This window comes from Opisthocomus hoazin, chromosome 7 (assembly GCF_030867145.1).
Source record: "Opisthocomus hoazin isolate bOpiHoa1 chromosome 7, bOpiHoa1.hap1, whole genome shotgun sequence".
Lineage (NCBI taxonomy): Eukaryota > Metazoa > Chordata > Aves > Opisthocomiformes > Opisthocomidae > Opisthocomus > Opisthocomus hoazin.
Window position 1 is genome coordinate 62,930,976 of NC_134420.1, and position 22,824 is coordinate 62,953,799.

The 22,824-nt window shown below is 49.8% G+C and overlaps 1 protein-coding gene across 1 annotated transcript; it reads left to right on the forward strand.

The window, feature by feature from the left end:
- Window positions 1-1,398: 1,398 nt before the first annotated feature.
- On the forward strand, window positions 1,399-22,442 carry TNFAIP2 (TNF alpha induced protein 2). The gene is made up of 12 exons (XM_075426606.1): window positions 1,399-1,437; window positions 8,305-8,656; window positions 10,623-11,250; window positions 12,811-12,925; window positions 14,176-14,301; window positions 15,126-15,226; window positions 15,316-15,414; window positions 15,763-15,886; window positions 16,833-16,955; window positions 17,826-17,981; window positions 19,129-19,250; window positions 19,668-22,442. Exons 2-12 carry the CDS (start codon window positions 8,317-8,319, stop codon window positions 19,807-19,809), a joined length of 2,076 nt encoding a protein of 691 aa, XP_075282721.1. The 5' UTR covers window positions 1,399-1,437; window positions 8,305-8,316; the 3' UTR covers window positions 19,810-22,442.
- The last annotated feature ends 382 nt before the right edge of the window (window positions 22,443-22,824 follow it).

The window sequence follows — 22,824 nt, forward strand, 5'->3', positions numbered from 1 at the left end:
CCATCGGGGCGGCCCCTCTGCTTCTGCTTCCTGTTTTGGCAGACTTTGTCGGGGCTTTTTCCCCTGCTACCATAGTCTTTTTGGGTTAGAGAGTCCCAGAGGGGAAAGCAGCAGCCCTGGCGGGCAGGATGTCTGCTGAAAGGCACAGACCGGGAGAAGCATCTGCTCTCCGGCACCATGCCCACTCAGCCAGGCGCCTCCTTCCAGCACAAACACCCCAGACCATGTCTGCTGCTGGGGGATTCCCCCATGCTGGGCCTGCATGGCCCCCCCGAAAGTTGTGCAGCCACACTGGCGGTGAGCATGGGCATCAGGAGCACCACGAAAGCTCACGGTTCACACTCAGCTTGAAGATTCTGGACCATTTTTTTGCATTTTGTATTAGATCACAGCTATCAGATATAAAAGAAAAATCATCCTCAGCACAGCAACCAGGCACTGGGACCTGCTGGCAGACCCCTCTCTGCCCCACAGGAGCTTCTCAGGAAAGGAGGGAGGATGTCAGGCTCTGCAAGACCACTATATTTTGATTTTCTGTCTGCAGGGCAGCTGTTCCAGCCCCTGTCTCACCCACATGGACGCAGAAGATGCTCCACATTAAGTCCATCTAGGCAGGGGACAGCACAGCCCTGGCAGCCTTCACGGACCCTCTGCAATAGCCCCCCACAGCCGTTGCTGTCACCCTGCCTATCCCCTGGCCATCCTACAGCCACCTCTGCCGTGGCAGCACACACGCTTCCCCAGTGGAACAAGCTCACCACAGCTCCACGGCCAGGGATGTGGGTGCCTGGGAAATCAAAGAGAAACATTCCTCCTGCAAGGTTCAGAGGGGAGGTGAGGAAGGGGTGAGGGAATGACACCTGCGTCTCCCAGTCCCTGGGCAGGGACTCAGCCCACTACACCGAAGGTACTTGATGATGTTTGTGTCTCCTGGGAGCACAGCGGCCAAGGCGCTTCGCCTTGGGCGTGATGCAGGACCACGATACGGCAGGTCGGGCTTTCGAGCGCTCGCCTCGTCCCTCTGCCAGCCCGCCCGTGGGAACGCTCCGCTCCGCTTCTGGAGGCCGCTCCGTCCCCAACAGCGGGTTTCCAAGCCTGCAGCGGGGGACAGACCCCCCGCCGGTACCAACCCCCGGGGCTGGAGGCCGGAGTGCCCCGTCCGTGCTCCATCGCTCCGTGATGCCACCACCACCGCCGCCGGGGCCAGCCGACCCCCCGACTGCCTCCCCCTCGTCGGCGGGGGATTTCTCGCTTCCCCTTGGCCGGGGTCCATCCTCGGGGTGGCGGGGTGGGTGGGGGGGAGGCGCAGCCGGAGTTTCCAGCCGCCGGGCTCCCTGCGCGGCCGGGTCCCGCCTCCGCGCCCTCCCCTTATAGCCGGGCTGCCCCGGGGCCCGGCAGCCAGCGCCGCCCGCCAGCCCGCCCGGGAGCCGCCGCACCGTAAGTGCTTCCAGCCGCCCGCCCGGCTGTCCCTGCTGCGGGGCCGTGGCTTCCCCCTTCCCCCCGAGGCCGGGGTCTCTCCCGCTTTCCCCCGCTTCCCTCCCTCCCTCCCCGCTTGCGGCCAGGCTAGCGAGCGCCGGGGTCTCCGTCGCGTCTGAGAGAGGGGGGCAGCGAGTGGCAGGTGCGGAAGGATGGATTCCCGGGCAAAGAGACCGGTTTCAGCCCCACCTCGTCATTAGCAGAATAGAGAATGAACCGAACTGCTGCGAGGACAGCAGCTCCAGGCACATCCTGGGGCTGGGGACCGCGAGGATACGTGTCTGGCACTTGCTCTACCACAGCTGGGTCTGATTTCTGTTGCTTATCCCCCAGATTTCAGGGCATGAGCACAGGCTGCGAGCGGTGACCCCTGTTACCCACCTCCCTCCCCAGGCAACCCCTTCCCCAGAATCCGGATGTAGGTCTTTGGTGGGCACCAAAGCATCCTAAACCCAGATCAGGCACGGGGATCCAGATTCAGCATGGCGCTTCCCACCCCCTTCTCTTTGTCTCTGTTCAGAAGGAAGTGGTTTTCTCCTAAATGGCAGGAAAATAATAGGATGATAATTCATTCAGCCCAGCTGCACTGGAAAACCACCAGTTCAGTGCCTGGATCCCAGAAGGTCCCAGGCAGCCTCTGTACCCTGCACCTTGCCGGGTCACTGTGCTGACCTGGTGAACTTCTGCATTGCCATGCTCGCCATTTTGTGACTATTTTTTTCCCAGTCAGGGAACTCTCACTGCCCCTGGGACCTGCCTTTTCCCAGGACACTGAAGAGCCTGTTGAAATTCGCTCCTATCCTTGGGCAGCTGCCCCACATCCACTGCATCAGCTCCTCAGGTGCTAATCGAAGGGTTCAACCTCAGGGTTAGGATCCTCGGTGTGTTTAAAGTAAGATTTCTTCTTGAGGCTGCTCCAGAGTAAGGAAGAGACTTTCTGTGACTGGAGCATATTCTTGATCTATAAGTCACGGTCCCTTGCCATCACGCCCAAGTTCAGAGCAGAAAACCTGAAGAAATAGCCATTCTCCAAAGCATTCAACTGCCTGCCCCAGCCGAGGGATTTGAGGCTTGCCAGTTCCGATAGAGCTGATCAAATGGGAGCAGAGAGCTTTGGAAAACTCAGATTTGGGTTTGCTTCAGCCACCTTCTCTGTAAAAAGAGGCCTGGAAAACCAAAGAGTCTGAAAATGCTGGCAGAGGCGAGCACTCCGGGAGCTCTAGGTCTGGCTCCGGGGATGCTGTGCATCTTCTCAGTCACTGTTAGATCTAGCAGTGAACTTTGCAAACTCCAAGCCTGAATGCAGGATTTGGCTTTGGGAATAGTAATAGCAAACCAAAATCCTAGACAGCAGCAGCTGGTTTCTGTTTCAGCAGCAGCAGTTTAAAATGATACTGCCCAGATTTGAAGCGAGAAGAAAAAGGAGCATATTACGCTGCATTTTCTCTGCTTTTTCCCAATAACAATATATATGTGTAATTTCCTCTCCTCTTTCGCTGTTTGAAAAGTTTTTACTAACAACAGGAGATGCTGGTTTACAGGACCGTTTTCAGTTGTGCTTCAGTAATTTAGGGAAGCCAAATTCTCATTTAAAAATGACAGAGGCACTGTGTAGCTCTGTCTATGCTGTTCCCCAGACAGGTGATCACATGGTTTAATGCTGGTTTCAAGCATCTCACGCCAGGTGAGGTGCTCTGGGATCCTCTGCCTGGTCTGCCACTGCCGTTCCCCAAGGTCCCTCGGGTCCCCCATCACCCCCAGCCCCAGGGGGGTGTCCAGCACTGCTAAGGCATATGGGTCAGGTCCTCTGGGGATGCTCTGCTCCTGCCTTGACTTCTTTACTGGAGACATAGCTTTTGTTTCCCCACAGCTTTTGAGCCCATTAGGAGCAGAGCTTGACCACCATCAGGACAGTGCTGGACCATGTGGGGTGGTGGGTCTCCCATAGGGGTTTGCAGACAGCAGCATGGATTTGAGCTGCACAGTAAAACTTCGAGGGGGGTGGTGGGGTGGTGGTGGCCCAGCTCATCTACAGACTGTGATTTCCCGGGCAGAGCCAAGTCGGAGCCCTCACCTTCAAGGTGTCAACATTCAGTACCCAGTCCAGCTAACGAAAATTGGTAGGGAAAAGCCCGCCTAGGAGGGCTTCCCAGCTTGCAAAGATTGAGGTTGGCATCTCCATAGACTCTTGGCTTTGATTGATTAGCAGCTTATTTAGGTGTCAACCCGTAGTCCGAAGTACACTAAACTCAGACTGGCTGCACTGCTTTACTGCTTCAAGAGATGGTTTGACCCGGCACGATTTTTCTCGTGTGGTCAGGGGTGACCCCAGTTCCAGAGGGAGTGAGGAAGGGAGGAAAAGGCTGATGCAAGTGTGGAGAACAAACTTTGCCAAATAACTGGATTTCTGAAATACTGTGGGAGAGTGGGGGATTTCCGCTAAAACGAGACATAAATCCTTGTGACCTAGGATATCAGCAGGCTGGAGAGGACTAAAAATCCAAACAAATGCTTGTTAATACTGGCAGAAGCTCAGGAAAAAGAAGGCAAGAAAAAAAATCAACAAAAAATTCAGAATAGGAATAATCAATAAATCTCTTCCCCTAAGTGCTCTCTGTTGAATGAGCTCATTCCTAAGCGTGCGGCATGAAAGCTGTTTCCTTCGAGGAGCAAAATGAGAAAATGGGAAGCTACTGTGCCCGGAGTCCAGGTTGTGTCCTTCCGTGTCATGGTTCTGCTCCAGGTGTTTCTCTCACCCTTCCTGGCCACCCTGAAAAGGCTCTAACCCAGGGCTGCGAGCCGTGATCAGCACCGTGCGGTGAGCTCACCTGTAGAGCCAGCAGCTCTGCACCCCTGGGTGCCTCTCTGGCCACGCCGGCAGTCAACAGCACTGCTGTCCTAATGGTACAGGGCCTCTGTGCAGGGCAGCAGAGGATGCTGTGCGAGCTGTGCGGATCTTCTGGTTGGAAACCGTAAGCTGATGTACTATATCAAAAATAATTGGAGCTGAAGACTCGCCCACCACAAACTGCAGTGCCACAGAATAATAACAAGGAGGAGGAGGAGGATAATACCAGTAAATGAACAGTAAATTAATAATAATAAAGAGCTGGGATCTATGTCAAGTCTTGACCTTAAATCATTAAATTTCCCAAGACTTGAATTTGGGCTCTGTTTGTGGGAAATGATTCAGCACTTCCCAAAGTGTTAACTGGTAAAACAATTAGGAGCCTGCTGGAGTTTTAACAAGCTTTGATTTGTGAGCAGAGCACGGGCGCACGGGAGCAGCCGGTGGCCATCCGAGCCAGATCCAAGCTCCTGGCATGTCCCGTCTGCTGCAGCAGCAGGAGCGGATGCTATGGGGCACGGGGAGCAGCGCCTGCACAGCGTCTCCTGCCCACAGCCTCCCGAGGGAACCAGTGCCACCTCCTCTTAGCTGAGTGCTTCTTGTAGAAAGCGGGCTTATTTCTGTAAGGAAGTTTCCTATAGGAAGTTTCTTATAGGTGTTTCTTACAGCAAGTGTTTGGCCATTTAGCGATAAAGAGATGGAGGGGGAGTCACTTACCATAAGCGACTGAGGCTGCATTTCAAGGCAGAACTGGGAGCTGGGGTTTACTGGTATTTCCTGCTGTGGATAGAAACATATGCAAACCAGCAGCGGCAAACTGATAAATGCTGGGTGAGTGTGCAGGCTGGCCAAATGTGAGTGGAGGTGGCAGCTATTGCATCGACAGCCTTACTCAGACGTTGAACTCATTCGGTGTTTATTAGTTCAAGATGAAAAAGCACACCCTGACATGCCAATATTACCAACAGTTCTCATGCTGCTGATGTGCAGCCCCAGGCCAAAATGCTGGAGGTGATTTTCTTTCTTCTAATTTGGGTGTGGGACCTGTTTAGGCAGGTTGGTGTGCGGGGACACACTGCAGACGGTGGCTCGGTGCACACTGTGGAGGGACCGCAGGGGCTTGCCCAGGCTGCAGCCCCCTGCAACACGCACCCAGCTCCCGGGCATCGCCAGCCCCTGCGCCTGGCCCTTACAGAGCATTACCAGGACAAAGTTCTGCCAGCCATTAAAAATAAGCTTTTAACCAGCTTAAACTTTCCCTCACTAATTCTTTTATGTGTAGTGTGATTTCAATGGTTTTCAAAGATGACATCTTGAAGGAGAAGCAAAATTGTTTTGAAATCCACCTTTCTGATCACCATTCACCAAAGCAAAAGACCCCGAAAGTCACCTTTAGCTGTAGGAAAGGGAAAGGTACTTTCTTTGCTTAGAGACCAAAAACCAAAAGAATAATAAATGCTTTGTTTGGAATAAGAGGAGAGAGAGAGAAGGGACTCGGCTGAGTCTGTGCTTGAACAAACAGGAAGGAAGGGATTTGGCAGAATGAATCTAAACACAGCATCATGTTGGGAAATGAGGCTAGGAAACAGCCCCACAAAAATTAGGAAAGTCCCAAGCACTCATAGAGAATCCCTGTTACCATGATATTGTTTTTGTAATGGAAGTGTGACAAAAAGGAGCTATTTTCTACTGTTTTTTGGATTCTGGTGGGGCATCCTGACTAGAGCAGCCAGAGTGAACAGCAGGGATTTTTCCCAGTGCCTGTGCTGGGGGAAGAGGTGGGTGTGCAGCTCCTGCTGTGGCTCCCTGCCGCTGGGCAGCTCTGGTGCTCGGGCCCCTTGGCTCGCCCACGCGAGGGGCCCCGCAGCCCTGGGCATGGGGTCTCTGCTGAGCAGTGACCCGAGGCAGCGACCCACGGGCCCTGGCAGCCCCTGCCGGCCCCCTCAGCCATGGCAGCACCTGAGGTTTAGCTTCGCACTTTGCCCTAGGTCACAGACCACCAGTTTAGCTGAGATCCAGCCAGATCGTGCACACCCACAGCCCTTCTCCCCTTCCTGAAGGAGCTTTCGTCTGCGTTGGGTTTTAAAAGCAATAGCATTACTAACCCTGAACGTGACCTGGCAGCCAAAACTCAGGGAAGGAAGCTTTGCAGCGACGCCAGGCTCTAACTGCTCTCTGTACCACCCGGCTACTACCACTAATGTGATGCTTCAAAGCTCTCCAAGCTGCCGGAGCCAGCAGGAGGAATCACAATTAAAACGAAAAGCCACAGTCTTCCAACTAGTTTGTCCAGAAAGAAGTATCACAGTTTGTATCAGCATATCAACAGTGTAAACTTAATGAGAGTATTTGAAGATCACCACATTGTGGTTTTATAGCTGAAGCCAAATTCTTCCTTTATTTACAGCCTAATTCCTCTCTCCTTACGCAGTAAGAGTAATCCAAAATTTGGCTCACATATCATCATACAGAAGTGCGCTGGTCTCCCAGAAAGTCACTAAAAAAACCCCATTGTTAGAACAAGGATTGGAAACAATGAGCCACTTTATTTACAATAATTATACGATGATAATAATTATAGAAACAAATATAATTATGCAAATAAATCTATAGCAATATATTAAATGATACATGTAAATAAATAATGCTAAATCTGCATTCCAAAAAGATGTTGTTACAATAACAACTTTGTATCGTTAATTATTTGTAGTGCAGAAGCACGCGGGAGTCTGGGTGGTGGCACAGGACTGTGGCAGGATTCTGTCTGTTCAAACAAGGCTAAACCACCCCGATCCTTGTACCTTGTTCCTGTTTCACTGGTTTCATTTAGCAGATTTGGGAGAAGTCCAGTCTGGTTAGTCCCTGCTGTCAGAACCTTGCCTCTTCCACCACCCCACCTCACTAGCATTTCTTTCTGCACAAGCCACGTCCTGCACTGCAGCCCTGCATTTCAGCATGAACAGGATCACAATAATTGCTCTCAGGTATTTGAAAACGCCCAGCAAGTGACACTGAAGTTGCAACAAGCTGCGCTGAAGTTGCCTTGTTGTGGGATGCCGTAGTCACCCTGGGACCGTTTTGAAAATGAGATCACGTAGACTGTGAGTGGGTTTGAAGGGTCTGAATGCATCCCTGAGCTTGTGTCTGCCACTGTATGGATGTGGGCAGCACGTAGATCATTGAAGCCATGCTTCTGGCCGGGATTTTGGACCTAAAGTGATAAGCCTTGTGATGCTCCTGTCAGGAGATGCTGCTGTGCTTCCCACACTCCCATTCTTTTGACCATGTTTTTCACACCCCTGATGTTTCTGAACTCTCAGCCACCTTCTCTGGGAGCTCTCCTCAATAAAACTAGGAATTTTATTACTGACTTAAACAGGAACACAGTTAAATCAGCAGGACTGTTACTCAGCAAAGACTGACGCATACCTGGCTTGGTAGGTTCATCTCATTTTCACAGTGTATTTGCAAACTCAGCATTCAATAAGCTGGGTGGGTGCTTCCACAAACAGATCTGCAGCCAGAGATCAGCAAAACCAGATCCTGAGGAAGGTGGGAGTTGATCCCAATGCCATATAAAAGCACAGGAGTTTTGTGGTTACTTTCAATAAGCACAAGATGCTTGTCCCACCCACCGACATCATTCGTGTGCAGTGTCCATGTCTGTACCCAGACAAGCTCGACTTCTCAAATCAGGCCTCCTGAATCACCCTTAAAATCACTCACCAATTTTCTCTAAGTTATTTATTAGACCAGAGAGCTGCTTCCATCGTCTCAGTTACCTGAGGTGACGTAGCTGAGGAGCTCTCCTGCAGAGCTGTGCTTATGCCAGAGAAGTGTAACGCTCCCCACACCACCCACACAGGGACAACTCATTCCAGAAATATTGTTTTTTAATGGGAATACACCTTGCCACATTGTGCCATGGTAGTTTTTATGCAAACTGTTATAATCTGACCAGTTCTTTCTGAAATTTACAGGCTAGAAGGAAAATGATGAAAATGTTACCTTTTTTCCAAAGTGGCCCTATTGGAATACGCAATGGATCAGAGGGTTGCATTGGTGAAAACAGGCAGCTTGAAAACCCTTCGACACCAGTAGCTGAGAAAGTCCCTGCCTGTCCTGAACCTTCTGTAGACGACATCTGGTCCAGGGACCAGGAGAAGATGAGTGAAAGGCCAGAGACAGCCTGCAGACCCTCACGTGCATCTTCCATCACGAGCAATGGGAGCTGCACCTCTGCTGGAGACAGCCCTGAAAAGGGGAAGAAGGGAATAAAGGGAATCTTTACAAGTGCACTTAAGAAGATGAAAAAGGTCAAGCCACCCAGTGGTAAGTGCTCCTCCAACCTCGTTGTACCTCCTCAGAGGCCACAGTTAGCTCTAGAGGGGCTGCACAAGGTGGAGAATTGTCCCCTTGAGCAACAAGGGTACTGGCAGGTTAAAGTGACTTGGCCAAGGAGCCTGGGGAAACATGGGCTGAGGGGAACATGACCTCAAGCCCCAGTCATTTGGTACCAAGGGCACACTCCTTGAGGAACTGACAGTTTGCTGGTTTTCTGTCAAAAAGGAGACTTATTTCTGCCTCTCATCAGGACATAGAGATCTGTGGGAGGGCAAGAGACCAAGGCATGCCTCTGCTCTGTTCCTCCATGAAACCACCACCCAGTGAGATCTCCTCTTCCCCCAGGGACAGCAGCGAGCAGCACGCGTAGGTCTTTCCCGGGGCTGATATCTGAACACACAGCTCCTCCAGTCACAGGCACTGTCCCTGCAGGGTGCCTAGAGAGGTAGAAAAATGCCTGCTCAGAGAAACCCAGAACTGGAGAGGAAAGTGCCCCTTGACATTTCCCAGGCTCACCTGCCACCTCAGGTGATACATTGCATTACCTGGTTCATAAACTTAGCAAGCTGTACCTTAAAATAAGTTCATTTCTTAGTCCTACCTCCTTTACTGGGGGGCTCTTCCAAAGTCTCACTGTTTTAGTACAAATTATCTCACTTCCAAGCAAGCCTTTACCAGGCTAATTGGCTTATCTTTCTCCATGTGTGAAATGTTTTCCCTAACTGGTGGTTTTTCTTCTCGGCCTTGAATTTGCTCAGCTGAATGAACCAAGTCTACTGAAAACAGGTCCTTCATGCCTTTGTTCGTACTGCTGCATTGCCCCATTCCCCATGTCTTTTTTTTAAATAAAGCAACCAGAATTGCAGAAAATATTCCAGATGCGATAGCCTCAGTGCCTGGTATGATGTTACCATTTTCCTATCTTGGCTGGACGTTCCTCTCTGGATACATCCTGGGGTCACATCCGACATTTTCACCATCGTCTTGCAGTAGTGATTTACGATTTACTAATTCTCCAGGCATCTCTCTTCCTCCTCCATCTCAAGCTGATTCACATCCAGCTTGCAGCAGAAAATCCTATTTGTTGCTAAGTTACTTTTGTTCTATTGGATTTGTATCTTATAATTCATGCTATTACATTTCAGCCCATTTACTGTTCAAGTTATCCTGTTGTTCCTGCATAACACACCAAGCACTCAGTTTCGATAATGTGTCTGAACTTTGTGTAATCAGCAGATGCCAGTAGGGCACTCCCAGCTTTTGTGCTGCGGGAGGATATGAAGTAAGATGAGTTTCATGAATAATGTAAGCTTTCTCCACCCAGGGTTTTCCATACAAACTTCACACACCTAAAAAAAACTTCTTCTGGGATATAACTTCTCCAGTTTAACTAATAATTTCCCAGACTGCACCGTATCAAGTAACTGGCTGCAGTTCAGATAGGATAGTTCAATTGTATCTATCTTGCATGCTGAATGTGTCCTCCAAAAAAATTTCGCAGGTCAGATTGTGCCAACCTATTTCTGGAAAACCCATGTGGTATTTCCTCTAGCACATCTTATTTAGATACATCTTTCCATCTCCATTTTTTTCTAAAGCCGTGCTTCTTACTTGAGGTCATTTTAATGGGAAGTGGGATAAGAAATAAATTAGTTAAAAAAACCCACAAATCTAAATATTGGGGAAGAAAATATGGGTAGAACACGAATATCTGTCCGTACGTAACAAACTGGTGGTGGGCATTCAAATTTCCATTGCCCCAGTTAGACCGAGGCTAGGAATTATCTGATATTTAAACAAACAGAAAGATTTTCTGTTTGGTGAAGGAACCTAAGATATGGCACTACAGAAATATAAACAATTTTTTAGAAGTATTTCAGAGCCATCATTTTATATAAAATAGAAATTTAAATCTTCACTATTGGGTAAAAAAAGGCTGTTCTTTTTCCACTAGTCAAACAAATCATGGATCTCCTTGAAGAGCAAAAGTTTTGTGACGCTGCCCAGCATCTGATTATCCTGGAGAAGAGCCTGTCTAGCAAAAGTGAGGAGGGACTGAACACCAGCCAGCAAGATGTCGAGTCTGTCTACGAAGTTCTGAAGCACAAAGTCTTCAGCATCTTGAAAGACTCCGTACTGCTAGCAAAAACAAACCCAGAACTGCTGCAGCAGGCAGTAGAGGCACTGAAAGAGCAGGAGAAAGAAGATCAGAACTACATGTCAGAGAATCCACCTGACCAAAACATGCAATTTAGACCTAGAAAATGGAAAGAGCTTTGGCTGGCTACAGTAAAGGAGTCGGTAGAGACTCGAATGAAAGACACGAGTCATACTCCTAGAACTGAGAACCTCTCTACAGTTGGCCAAAACCTCCTGCACATGGGGAAGACAATGAAAGAAGACTTGACAGTAGTTGTAAAGTACATTAAACAGCTTTATCCTCCTGAGTTTAACATGTTCAGCACATATGCAGAACTCTACCACAATTATTTTGCCTCCCAGGCGAAGAAAAGTGCAGAGTCTCCTCTCGAAGACAAGGATATCTACCTTCTCCTCTCATGGGTGCACAACATTTATCCAAAGTAAGTGAGGCTTTTACACGTTTATCCCTGGTGATCGACACAGGTTCACTGGCTGCAGAACCAGACATTTGCTTGGTTTATTAATCGGTATCACTGCGATGCAGTCTGGTATGTGGCTAGGGACACGCTCAAGGCTTCTAGTCTGTAAACCAAGTGCTCACCCCCCCCACCATTCAGGCTTCTGGGCAAGAGACATGCACACAGATGTTTAGGGCTTCACTTGTGGGGTAAATTGGGCAGGTTCGTTGCCCTTATCTCTATTCCAGTTGCAGACCTGAACTCATTCTTGGAAAATTTGGAAATGTCAGCCCTCTAGACCAGAGTGCAGCCAATAAATAGAACAAGGTGAGATGCGGTTATCCTGGGCATGGAAGATGTTGCTCAGGCATCACCCACAGTCTGTGTTCTCCTCCAGGGTAGGAGACCAAAGGGTGACCCCTGTGAGAGGACATCATCACCCAAGGGTCGCCCTTCAGCCTCACAAGCCCTGTATGTTATAGAACTGAAAATACTCCTTGTTGTGGCTTATAGTACCGAATGGAGAATCGAAGGCTCTAGTTTCTTAGGTGAAAACCAGTAAATATGCCAGCAGTGTTTTTTCCACTGTTCTAAAGCTGTTCAACCTTCACCTCCACTTTTCCCTTCTCATGCTTCACTGACGGAGTATAATGAGTCAGTGTTGAACCTGGAAGTTTTCCAGCGCAAGTGCTGTGCTCTAGGTCAGCATATTCAGGCCTGACCCAGCAAGTGTTTGGAAATCAGTAGCTGCGAGGAGCAGGGCTCGGCCAGAGAAGCGCAGCCCAGTGCTGGGGACGGTGCTGGCCAGGGCAGCGGCTGCTTTGTGGTGTGTTCCCAGTGGCCAGGGCCAGGTGCCTGCTCACAGACCACCTCTCTCCATGGCCAGCAGTGGAGGGAGCAGCGAGGAGGAGGAGGGTTGCACAGCAGCCTGGCCCCAGCTCCCACTATCATATCAGAGCAGCCCGTGTATGGGAAACACGGCAGGGTACCCCACTGGAGCTGGGTAATGTGCAAACACGGGACTCAGGTGATGCTCAGGGTTTTTCTCTGCAGCTCCAGAGGGAGAGGCTGCTTCCAAACCAGTCCCACCATGACTTCCTTCGAGGCTGCTCAGGAGCACCCGGCTCGGCCAGCATGCACTGGGGACATGACAGCGGGATATGAAACTGTCCGCTCTGTTCCCAGCTAGGCACAAAACGCCAGCTTTTCATCTGATCACCTCCCTGTACTGACGGAGAGAGGCTGTGTCCTGGGACTATTCCCTCCTGCTGCTCTGGGTCCCCCTTACCCAACGTGGTGGCCGGTGCTCAGGAGGTCAGCAGAACACAGCTCCATTCCCTAGGCTTGCTTGGGGTCCCACCCTCACAGGTTCCACCCCTGGCACAGATTCATCTCCTTCAGGTCCTGCCTGGACTAAGGATAATATACATTTCCGTCTGTTTTTTCACTGATATCCTCAAAAAGTGGTAGTGATTTGCATCAACAGCTGTCTTGAATTATACTTCCCTTGGAAAATGTGATTGTTTGGCCTTTTCATTCCAGAGATATGAGAAAAGATCACGTTTTAGCTGAGGAGTTGGAAAAAGTTAAGCTTGGAAGCCTTTTGCCATCAAGTCTGAGCAAAGAGCTTGAAAAGAAATACCTTGACGGTGAAGAGGTGAGAATCCATTCAGTCCCTTCTCTTCCCTTTACTGCTCCTACATGACTCCTCGGAGCAGCTCTGACTTGTCCTGCACGCGCACTTCTCTGTGAGCCACACACCCTTCCAGAGAGGAGCAAAAGCAAGAGTGCTTTTGTTTCTTTTTGGGGGAGAGGTCAGCTTTCTGCTGGATGGGACTTGCAGAGCAAACTTCTGGGTAGCTCAGCTTTCTGCCCTGGGAGCCATCAGAAAAGAACTTCGCTGTTCTTGCAAACCTTCTGGTAGGAAGGTGGGAAAAAATCCAGCTACAAGTCTTCATGGGTAACTTTGCCGTTGTCTGTTAAATCCTCAGAGGGATTTATGCTCCCTTTCGCAGATGATGGATTCAGAATTACTTCTGGTCTCTGCAGCTGTGCCAGACCTTGGGTGAGCGCAAAGCATGCAGGTCTGGGCTTGAAAAATCTGTCTCTGATGGAGAATCGCCTGGTCCGCAGTAAATAACAGTTTCTCCAGTTTTTGGATCACTCTTGCCTTAATGGAAACAAGAAGCAACTTTTACAGTACTCCCATAGCTTAGTGCTTTTGGCATTTTGAGCTGGAATTCCCAGAAAATGAGAAGATAAGTTCCAGGTTTAGCTGTAGCCCGTCATGGTTTGCAGATGGGAGGGGTGGATGTGAGGGCTGCGAAGCGCACGAACGAGGCACTCGGTGATCAGAGATATATGCCAGCCATTTCAAAAGCCTTGCTGCACAGCGCGGACGCAAGCGGCGTCGGAGCAGGGAAAAGCTGAGAACATTTTGTTTCACTCTCCAGTGCTCATAAGACGTCAGGAGCGCTCACGAAAAGGGATTGCAAAACCAGGCCCAGAGGGTAGCACTGAGCATTACACACAGGCACCGTGCGGCTGGGGGAATGCGGGCTCTGGCACGTGTAGCTGCCTGCGACCTTGCCACCCACCTCTCCCCTCCCTTGCCCTCGAGATCACCACTGACGTCGCGGGCAGGGACGTAGATCTTGATCTTCATTCCTACTCTGAAATAATCAACTCGCTGTTGGGTAGACGGATACTGCGAGGGGGTTGCCCTTGCTGCCGTGAAGCAGTGGGTAAGGCGTCCCCTGACAAAGAGCCTTTGTTTCTCAACCAGGGCTGAGGAAGAAATCTGCTCAGACAGATAAATGGTGGGTGGGTGGGTGAGCAAAACCGGCATAAGGCAGGAGCCGTTACATCCACTTTGTGGTAAATGCTGTTGTTCTCTGTTCCCTAAAGGTTACTATCAAAAATTCACTGAGCAAATGTTTAGACAAGGAAATCCAAAGATGGAAAGAAGACAAAGAACCAGAGAAACTAAATGGACATTTTCAGAGTGAACTACTAGCAATATTTGTTATCCAGGTAATACAGATATATATTAAAAATAAACAATTGCATCCTGCCTGTGTTTAGGATTTGAGACTAACTATAGTCAGTTCAGGAAGGTGAAAGGCGAAGTCGCTTGCATAGGGCGGGAGTAGAGGTGGGAGGTACAGGGGAGCCCAAACCCATCGTCTGGCGTGGTCCTGGTCTGGCACGTGACGGAGACAAACTCCTCTAAGCGAAACAAGCAGGAAAGATGCCTTCATTTCACTCTGTGCGGCCTCTCCTGCACCCCCAGCCGAAGCCAAGCCATCAGGCACTGGATAACGGAGCGGCAGAGAGACGGGAGACAGGTTTAGCTGAGCGAGGAAGCAGCGCAGTGCTGTTGCCCTGCTTGCTCCCGGGGAGACTGTCCCGGGCAGAGCTGCTCCAAGTGCTCACGTCCTTTCCCCATGCTCAGCCCTCTCCCTCCCTCAGCTGAAGAAGATTAGTAGAGTTTATTTTTAAAAAATAAACCCTTCATATACTGAAGTTGTTGTGCTTAGATTGTTTTTTTTGATGCAATCATATTCAGCAAAAAAAGCAAAGGAACCCAAGTGTTGCTTTCCCCACTTTCTCAGCTATTTTATAGACATTCTTTAATGCTTCTTGCTTCTTCACCTCTCTCCCTATTTGAAAATGGAGTCCAAACTGGCTTGAGCACACCAAGTAAGTGTAGCTGCTCTGCATGGTCCCTGGCTCAGTCACAGGGAGGGACGCAGAGGGCTGGGCGCAGTTACGGATCTGTAGCCCGTTTAACCAGAGAACCTGGCCTCTTTGGAGCAGGCAGCATTTAAAATTGATCTTTTTTCTTCATTTGTTAGAGTATCTACAGCGGCCAGAAGCGAGCCAGGGACATCAGCGCAGCAGTGGGCGAGGAGCTGTCGCATCGCCTGTCGACGGAGCTGCCGGCCTTCCTGAAAAGGTGCGGCAAGGCAGCGGCGGGCAGCAGGGCTGTCGGGGCCACGCTGGGCAGGCACTCATCCAATTCTCCTCTTCCCTTCTCCCCTACAGCTACAAGGATGCTTTTGAAGACTTTAAGGAGAAAAGCAAGAAGCACAGATACTACAAGCCTATACTGATTGCAAATATTAACAACTGCTGGAATTTTAGGTAAGCATGCAAAAGAAAAGGCTTTGCTCCTTCCCCGGCAGGCAACAGACAATAGTGTGATAGAGGGGAGGTACTCCAGAGTGGGCAGAGGAAGGTCTATCTGCCTGCAGAGGAAGGTTTGGAGACCTCTGAATTTTGCTCTGTCTATCCCAGGGAAGTGGTGGAGTCACCATCCCTGGAGGTGTTCAAAAAACGTGTAGGTATTGCACTTCAGGACATGGTTTAGCAGGCATGGTGGTGTTGGGTTGACGGTTGGACTTGATGATCTTAGAGGTCTTTTCCAACCTTAATGATTCTATGATTCTTTTGAGCATAAGTTATTCTGACCTTGATGGTATTTCCTTGCAGAGACTACGCAGATAAAAACATGGCAGAAAAGGATGACAACAAAGCCAATATCCTCAGCACCCTTGGCGACATTGAAAACAGCGGCTTTGACGTGCTGCTCCAGCAGCTCTTTGCCCAGCTGAAGGTACCGTACACATGCCCCACACCCTTCTGCCCCACGGCTCAGCCTGTGCCGGTGTCGGCCACGTTCTACTGCCGTTCTGTTGGTTGCCCAGGTCTCTGCTTCAAATGCAGCAAAGTTCAGAAGGGCTGTGGGGCAGGTCTCAGCATCAGTCAGGAAGCTCTGACTCACCTCTCCTTGAGCTGGTCCCCAAGCCTGCAGGCAAAACGGGCGCAGCGACATAGGCATGACTGTGCACAGGAACATCAAATGTGCTGATCACATCTAAGATAACTGCTGCAGGAGGGAGAGTCTCAACCTGCAAGTGTTTACACTCCAAACTGTAGGACGCAATCCCAAATCACATGAACTGCAATTATGCTACTTTTCGCTTCTTCATAAAGGTGGCCTGAAAGGCACTTTTGGTTTCTTTCTTTTTTTTTCTTTTTTTTTTTTCAATATATAACACAAGGTTTTTAAGTTAAGCAAGTGAGGTGAAGGGGAAGGCATAGGAGTCAGGAATGTTCAGCCTCAATCTCTCTTCCTTTCTCTGTAGGGCCCTTTGGAAGGCATCTGACAGAGCAGGGGTGCTTTTTTTATTTTCATATTTCTTTACTCTGGCCAAGAGAAATTGTGATTGAGAACATCTCATAATGATTAATTTTTTTCCCTTGTAGTTCCATATTTCTCTAATCAGACAATATGATTTAGACAAAACATTAAAAATGTGGAAATAAAAAAAGCATCTTCTATATGAACCTTTCAAGCCCTCAGTTGTCTTCATCATGAGGAATCAGGAAGGCAGCACAAACCCAATACAGGCCACCCTTCCCCTGCTCCTGTAAGTCATTGTCACACGTCCCTGCACACCACACTGTCACTGTGTAGGATACTGTACATGGAGAAATGCTAAATATATGCGTGCCTAGAATTTGTTTTGAGGGAACTGAGCAGATTTTCCTTTTTTCAGCCAATTTATAAAAAGTTTACAGAAAATAAGTGGGACTCCAGCAATGAAATTATGAATGAGATTATTAAAACCACCAGCAAACATATTTCAGACTTCCGGACCCTAAAGGACCCTTTCTACCAGGTAAGTCAAAGAGAAATGCCGGAGGGATTCTGGAATGCCTAGGCTGTGTTATCAGCTCTGATCCTCTGATGCTGGAGTTGCCCATGTCAAGCTGGTGAGCTGGCCTGGCGTCGGAGAGCCCTCTCAGGCAGGATTTCCATCAGCATGCAGTTTACCTAGATTAGCCCTGTAAATCTTACTCTTCTCCTGCAGAAGCAGACCCCTGCAGCTCTGCTGTGCTTTTTGCAGAGAAAACCACCCTTGCTGTAGAGAAAGTGCTCTCGGGATCACCCAGAACATGGCTTTGTTTATGTGTGGGTTTGGTTTAGCAACCTTGAAACACAGATACAATAGCATGGCTCTGTCTCGTGGCTCCTTCGATTGCCCTAAGGACTGCAGGAGATGGATGCAACTGGAACAAATCCCAGATAATTGAGCCACAACCACATTTTCAGTGGTGCTGGAGTATATATGAAATATCACCATAGAAAAAAATCTTTGATTTCCTGCCTTTGTCTTTTTAGTAGCTAAAACAAAATTATGATGTTTTGTGTATCAGAGAGAGGAAAAGGAAGAGCAGTATGAATTCCTGTTTCTATGGAGTACTGCTACTTCTTCTCTAACACGTTAGATCTCTTCTATGCCTTCAGCTCTTCCCAGAAGGAAACATCTGGAAATTCCCACACTTCATTAGTCTGATTATGAAGAAATTCTCGGCATCTAGGATGTTGCGTAATCAGTCATGGGGAGGTAGTTAACCAGGCTCATTCAGGCATTTGGTGGGCCATGTTTTACAACACCCAAAACGTTTTTGTCCTCCATCCACAGACAGGGTTTGTTTTGTCCCCCAGCAAAAGACAGGTGGATAACCGCCCCTCTCCTTCCCAACAGGCTATTGTCGAGAAGATCCATGCTCGTTTGGTTAAAGAGTACATCGTGAGGCTGCTGAAGAGAAAAGTCAGCCTGAAAACGCCAGCGCAACAGCAAAACCTGGCCCAAAATGTCTCCAAGAACGCTGCCGAGCTGGAAGCCTTCTGCACCAGCAATGTACGTGAGTGCTTGCTCCATCCACAGCAGCATGGGCACAGTGAAAAAACAGGAAAATAATTTTTTCTGGGGCCTCTTGTTAACCTTGCCATCTCAGCTTTGTTTCCTGGAAGGCAGGACGTTAGGCAGAAAGAGGTCTCCAAGTGCCTGCGGGCAGGAAGGCTCCCCTGCCACCAGCCTGCCCTGCCCCGGCTGGAGAGTGATTATTTCATCCTCCTTTGTCCCGTCGGCAGTGGATTCCTTTTGAAGTTTTATATTAATAGGGTCAGAAGATTTAGCTAAGCACTGCACTGCTCTGGTGTCAGTACAACCTGCGTGAAGTCTGGGTTTTTGCTCTTCCCCCTCGCCCTTGATCTCCCTCACTCTGCTGCTTTTAGGTTGGGCAGGGGCTGGAATGGGCAGCGCGGGGTGTCTGGTACACAAGGGTTTCCTCCACCACAGCCCCTTGCTTTTTCTGTATGGCTGAAACACCCCTCACTGTGCTCTGAAATCACCTTCCTCCCTCCTTTCATGCCTCTAAATTTGCCTGCACAAAAGCTAAGCCAAGCCCTGTCCTCCACCACCCCATGCACGCTTGACTTGAGAAGGAACAAGCCTGAGCATCACTCGACGTGGGCAGGAGGTCAGGCACCAGCGCCTTGAGACGTCCAGCAGCCAGAAAACAGGTCCAGCTGGCGCTTTTACCTGAATGGGCAGGGAGAGGACTTTGGCAAGTCCTGGAGATGCTGAGGGCAGAGTTGTGTGCAGAGCTGGGAGACAGCAGCACATGGCAGCGTGTTACCTTGCCCATCAGTCCTCGTACGCACACCGGGCAGCGTAGAAACCCAAGGAAAGGAAAACATGATGGGAGGGAAGAGCAGAGAGAGTCTGTCGAGGTGGATGCAGAAACCTCAGTCTTATGGCAGACCCTACACCTCTTGTCTAAGAGGATTAAAAACCACCACAAAACAAATTCAATTTCTTCAAGGCTGACACAGGCTAGAAACATCACTGAAAACACTGAGGCACCTAAAATTGCTGCCTTCCCCATCACCAGGAAACAGCCTCAGGAGCTGGCTCGGCGGCATCCCCCGTGAAACACAGCTCCTGGGCTGGGCAGAGGTTGGCACCTCCACGATGCCCTGCTGACCGCTTTCTCTTCTGGCAGGGCTCTCAAGCTACGTGGCTGAATTCTGCGCTCCCCAAACTGGCTGAAATAATCCGACTTCAGGATTTGGGTGCTATTAAAATTGAGGTTGCAACACTCGCCACGACATACCCCGACATCCGGTAAGAGATGCTGAAGCAGATTTGCAAATACTAATATGGACTTTTAGTTGAGCCAGGAAACAGTCAGACATGAGTATAGGTGATGCTCATTTAGCCTGAGTCTGTAAAAACAGGTGGGGGCTGCCTGCCAGGCTGTGGCAATCCCAGCGCCATCGGGCAACAAAATAAACTGTTAAAAAAGGCCAGTTTATATATTCCAAATTCTGGTTGGATTTTCTCCTTTGCCTTGGAGGTTCCCTACCTTACCCCACGCCTCCCGGGGCGGTGCTGGGTCCCGCGTAGGATTGCCAGATGCTGAGCTGGCATCCGCCGGAGACCTCCATTACGCCATGGGGAGGGGGCCGCATCCTGGCACAAGGGACCCAGCACACGGAGATCTGCAGGGGGAGATAACATCTGCCCCTTTCTTTTGCACAGCAAAAGGCACCTGGAAGCGTTCCTGCACATCAAAGCCAATTTGTCACGCAGCGAACTGAAAAGTATCCTGGGCTACTTGGCAGATAGCACGGCATCCACACTGCCCGGGACCCCGCTCTTCTCCAACATCAACGTGTCCTAGGCCAAGGCACCCCTTGGCACCTGCCTTGTGCCGGACTGTGGGCTAAGCCAGGGATGGAGACCGTCCCCTGGGGCGATACACAGCACACACTGCCGTCTTTCCCTATGGAAAGTACTTTGTCCTAATCCGGTACTCAGCATCTCTGTGGGAATCACTGTCCTCCGTGTACAGCCAGGAGAAGGGGGCAGCCGTGAGAGGAGCAGCACTTGCAAGGACTGGGGCTGCTCCTCGCTGCAGTCACAGACTCCCTCCAAGGTCTCCTTGGTGCCACTACGTTCTCTGCCTGGACGCTGCCCTGGTGCTCTGACCTCCGTCTACCTCACCGGGTGCCACGAAGGCCACGTCGCTGACTCCCCAGCTAGCCCAGACCGAGCAGGCACCTCCCATGTAGCTTTTTGTCATCTAAGGAAACGGAGGGAGACAAAAACTGAAGCCAAAATTTAGAGATGTTGGAAAAGTCCCATGTGAGTATGCTTGGACGCCATCTGCCTTCCTCTGAGCCGGGCAGGGGCGGCTGCACTGGCTGATGGGAGAGGCACTGGGTTTCGGGTCAGGAGAGGATGTCGCTCGGCCACGGCAGGACTCCTGCTATCCCCCTGCACCCCCAGACATGGGGCTGGGAGTGTCCCCGGCTGCACGCTCTGCCTCATGCAGCAGCGTTGCCCGGCGCCATCGGGGTCCCCAGAGCAGCCCCAGAGAGCCCAGCCGGGGCAGCCTGTGCCTCCTTCACCTCCGTGAGGTGGGAGCACCCGACCCTGGCAGCCAGCAGCCCCTCCACAGTGGCTCTGTCCCGTGACTTGGCATCAGAGTAGCACCCTGCTAACGGAGGGTTAGGAGCAAGCTGCCTGTTGGAACAGACTGTGTGGGCTAAGCGCCAGCATCTAGTAAAGCACTTTGGATGTTGCTTATGCCCTCCCTGTTGAGGCAACGGCTTTTCCAGACCCCGTTAATGTCATAGGCTTTGCATGGGTGGTGGAACTGGTCTCAGATGTCATTAAAACATATGGAGCACCCTGTATGCATCACCGTTCCGCTGCTCGCTCTTTCCCCTCTTGCTCTGAGGTAGACATGATGTGAAAACACAAATGGGTCTGTTGTGAAACTATATTTTGCTCTACAGCCCAGTTTTTTGGGAAGTGAATCGCTTGCCAAAACAACAAGGTGTTTGGTTAAAGACCTTTCCCTTCTGTTTTTCTCTGTTTCAACTTCTGTATCAGGCTGTAGAAAGTCAGTCCGGAAGGAAGACGCACAATGACTGTGCAAACCACGTAATATATCTATATACATATGCAGTATACCATTGGTATTTTTGCATCCAATTTTATTTTTTCTCAGAGATATTCATTTGCAATGTTTATATTTAAACAGTATTCAAATATGCTAGAAAAGTGACTCATTTATTCTGTCTCTGCCTGTTGTTTACTGCGTTGCCACATGTAGTCCTACGTACTCCTTCAAAGGGCCAATTCTTCCACTCCTCCCAGCCTTCTTCCATGAATGTCACCCACTGGTTCCAGGCAGGGAGGGTTTCCTGGACTACAGACAAGCTGGAAAAGCAGAGGCACCCTCTGTTTGTGCTATGTATGGGTCACAGAGCCCATCTTTCCTTGCTTTCTGGAGCAAGGACTGTCGTGTGCTCCGTGTTTGTGATATATGGTGTAACACGGTCCAGAACACCAGCCTCTAAGCACTACTGCAGTCTCAATGTTGAATAATAAAAAGGAATATATGTTGTCTCCTCCTGTTCATACGAGCCTTTAGCAGATGCAGCCCACCAGAATCTGAGCCAGGTGGCCGTGCTGGCCCCCGTTTACCCTCCTAGCAGCTCCTATTAAACCCATGGCTTTGCTGCTGTCCGTGGCGAGACAGATGCAGAAGGACTCCTCTGCCAGCAGGTTGCGTGACAAAATTGTGCACTGGCAAAAAACAGCACTTTGGTTTCAGTCTGCTGCCTGGCCACGGGTAGCACGAACCTCCCTCTCCTTTCGTAAGCACACTCACACTCCCACAAAACTTCACATATATACACATAATTTAAAAACGTATTACACATTATTTAAACACTTATTGCAGCTACAATTTAAAGCCAAATGCTAGAATGACTTCTGACAGTGCTGAGCACTCATGACAACTGTCACCTATTGTGCAACATTTTCGTTCCTAATTAGTGAAAGGCCATGTTATTGCTATAAATAATTGCATTTTGATATAGACATCTGTTAAGGGCGTACAGAAATGCATCATACAAGTGATTACGCTGGTCTTTTAAAAAACAAAATTTCCAGCTAAGTAAGTGCTCGAGGGAAAATAGCGTATCTACTTAGATCTCATAATTAGGATGGGTAGGAGAAAATGGTTTTCATACACATTTCATAAGCCATATGGAACCGCATTGTGCAATTCTCTTCATCCTGCTATAAAAGCCCAGCTTTCAGCTCTAATGAGCCCAGAAAACTAATTTATTTATCTTCCTGTATGACTCAACATTCACAATGGCCTTTATTTGTGTGTGGCATATTGTACATAGCCAGGTACTTTCAAGAGGTTGCCCGAATGTCTTCTGATAACAGTGTTATACGAATACTGACGAATAGCACTGCCATAAACTAACCAAATAAAATTTTCTGAGGTCAGTGTGCCTGGATTTTCTTTGTCACATAACCTCTGCTGATGTTGCTGTCTGCCCGTCCTTGGAGAGCAGAGAGCCAAGACGAAAAAGTAAAATCAGCTTTATGAAACAGTTGAGAAAGCTGGCTGCTGGGCACAGGCACTGTGGCATTGCGAGCTCACCAAGCTGGCTGTCATCAGTGCCACCAGGACATCAGCCTGCACCAGCCACACGGACTGAGCTCACACACGCAGGCACGCACACTCCCTGCTCCCCACCCATCCACCCCACCAGGCACTTCCGTCATTCGGCATTAGACCGGTGATGTGCAGTGGAGAAGACGCAGGGCAGCAAAGCACAACACACCTGAGGCATTACTCGCCTCCTCCGCTCCGTCTGCTGCACGC

What these genes read in the sequence shown, in the direction of transcription:
- TNFAIP2 (XM_075426606.1), top strand. Translation starts at nt 8,317, where the DNA reads ATGATGAAAATGTTACCTTTTTTCCAAAGTGGCCCTATTGGAATACGC. An exon ending in AAAGGTCAAGCCACCCAGTG is followed by an intron (nt 8,657 to 10,622) that starts GTAAGTGCTCCT and finishes TTTTTCCACTAG; the next exon opens with TCAAACAAATCATGGATCTC. An exon ending in TAAAGGACCCTTTCTACCAG is followed by an intron (nt 16,956 to 17,825) that starts GTAAGTCAAAGA and finishes CCTTCCCAACAG; the next exon opens with GCTATTGTCGAGAAGATCCA.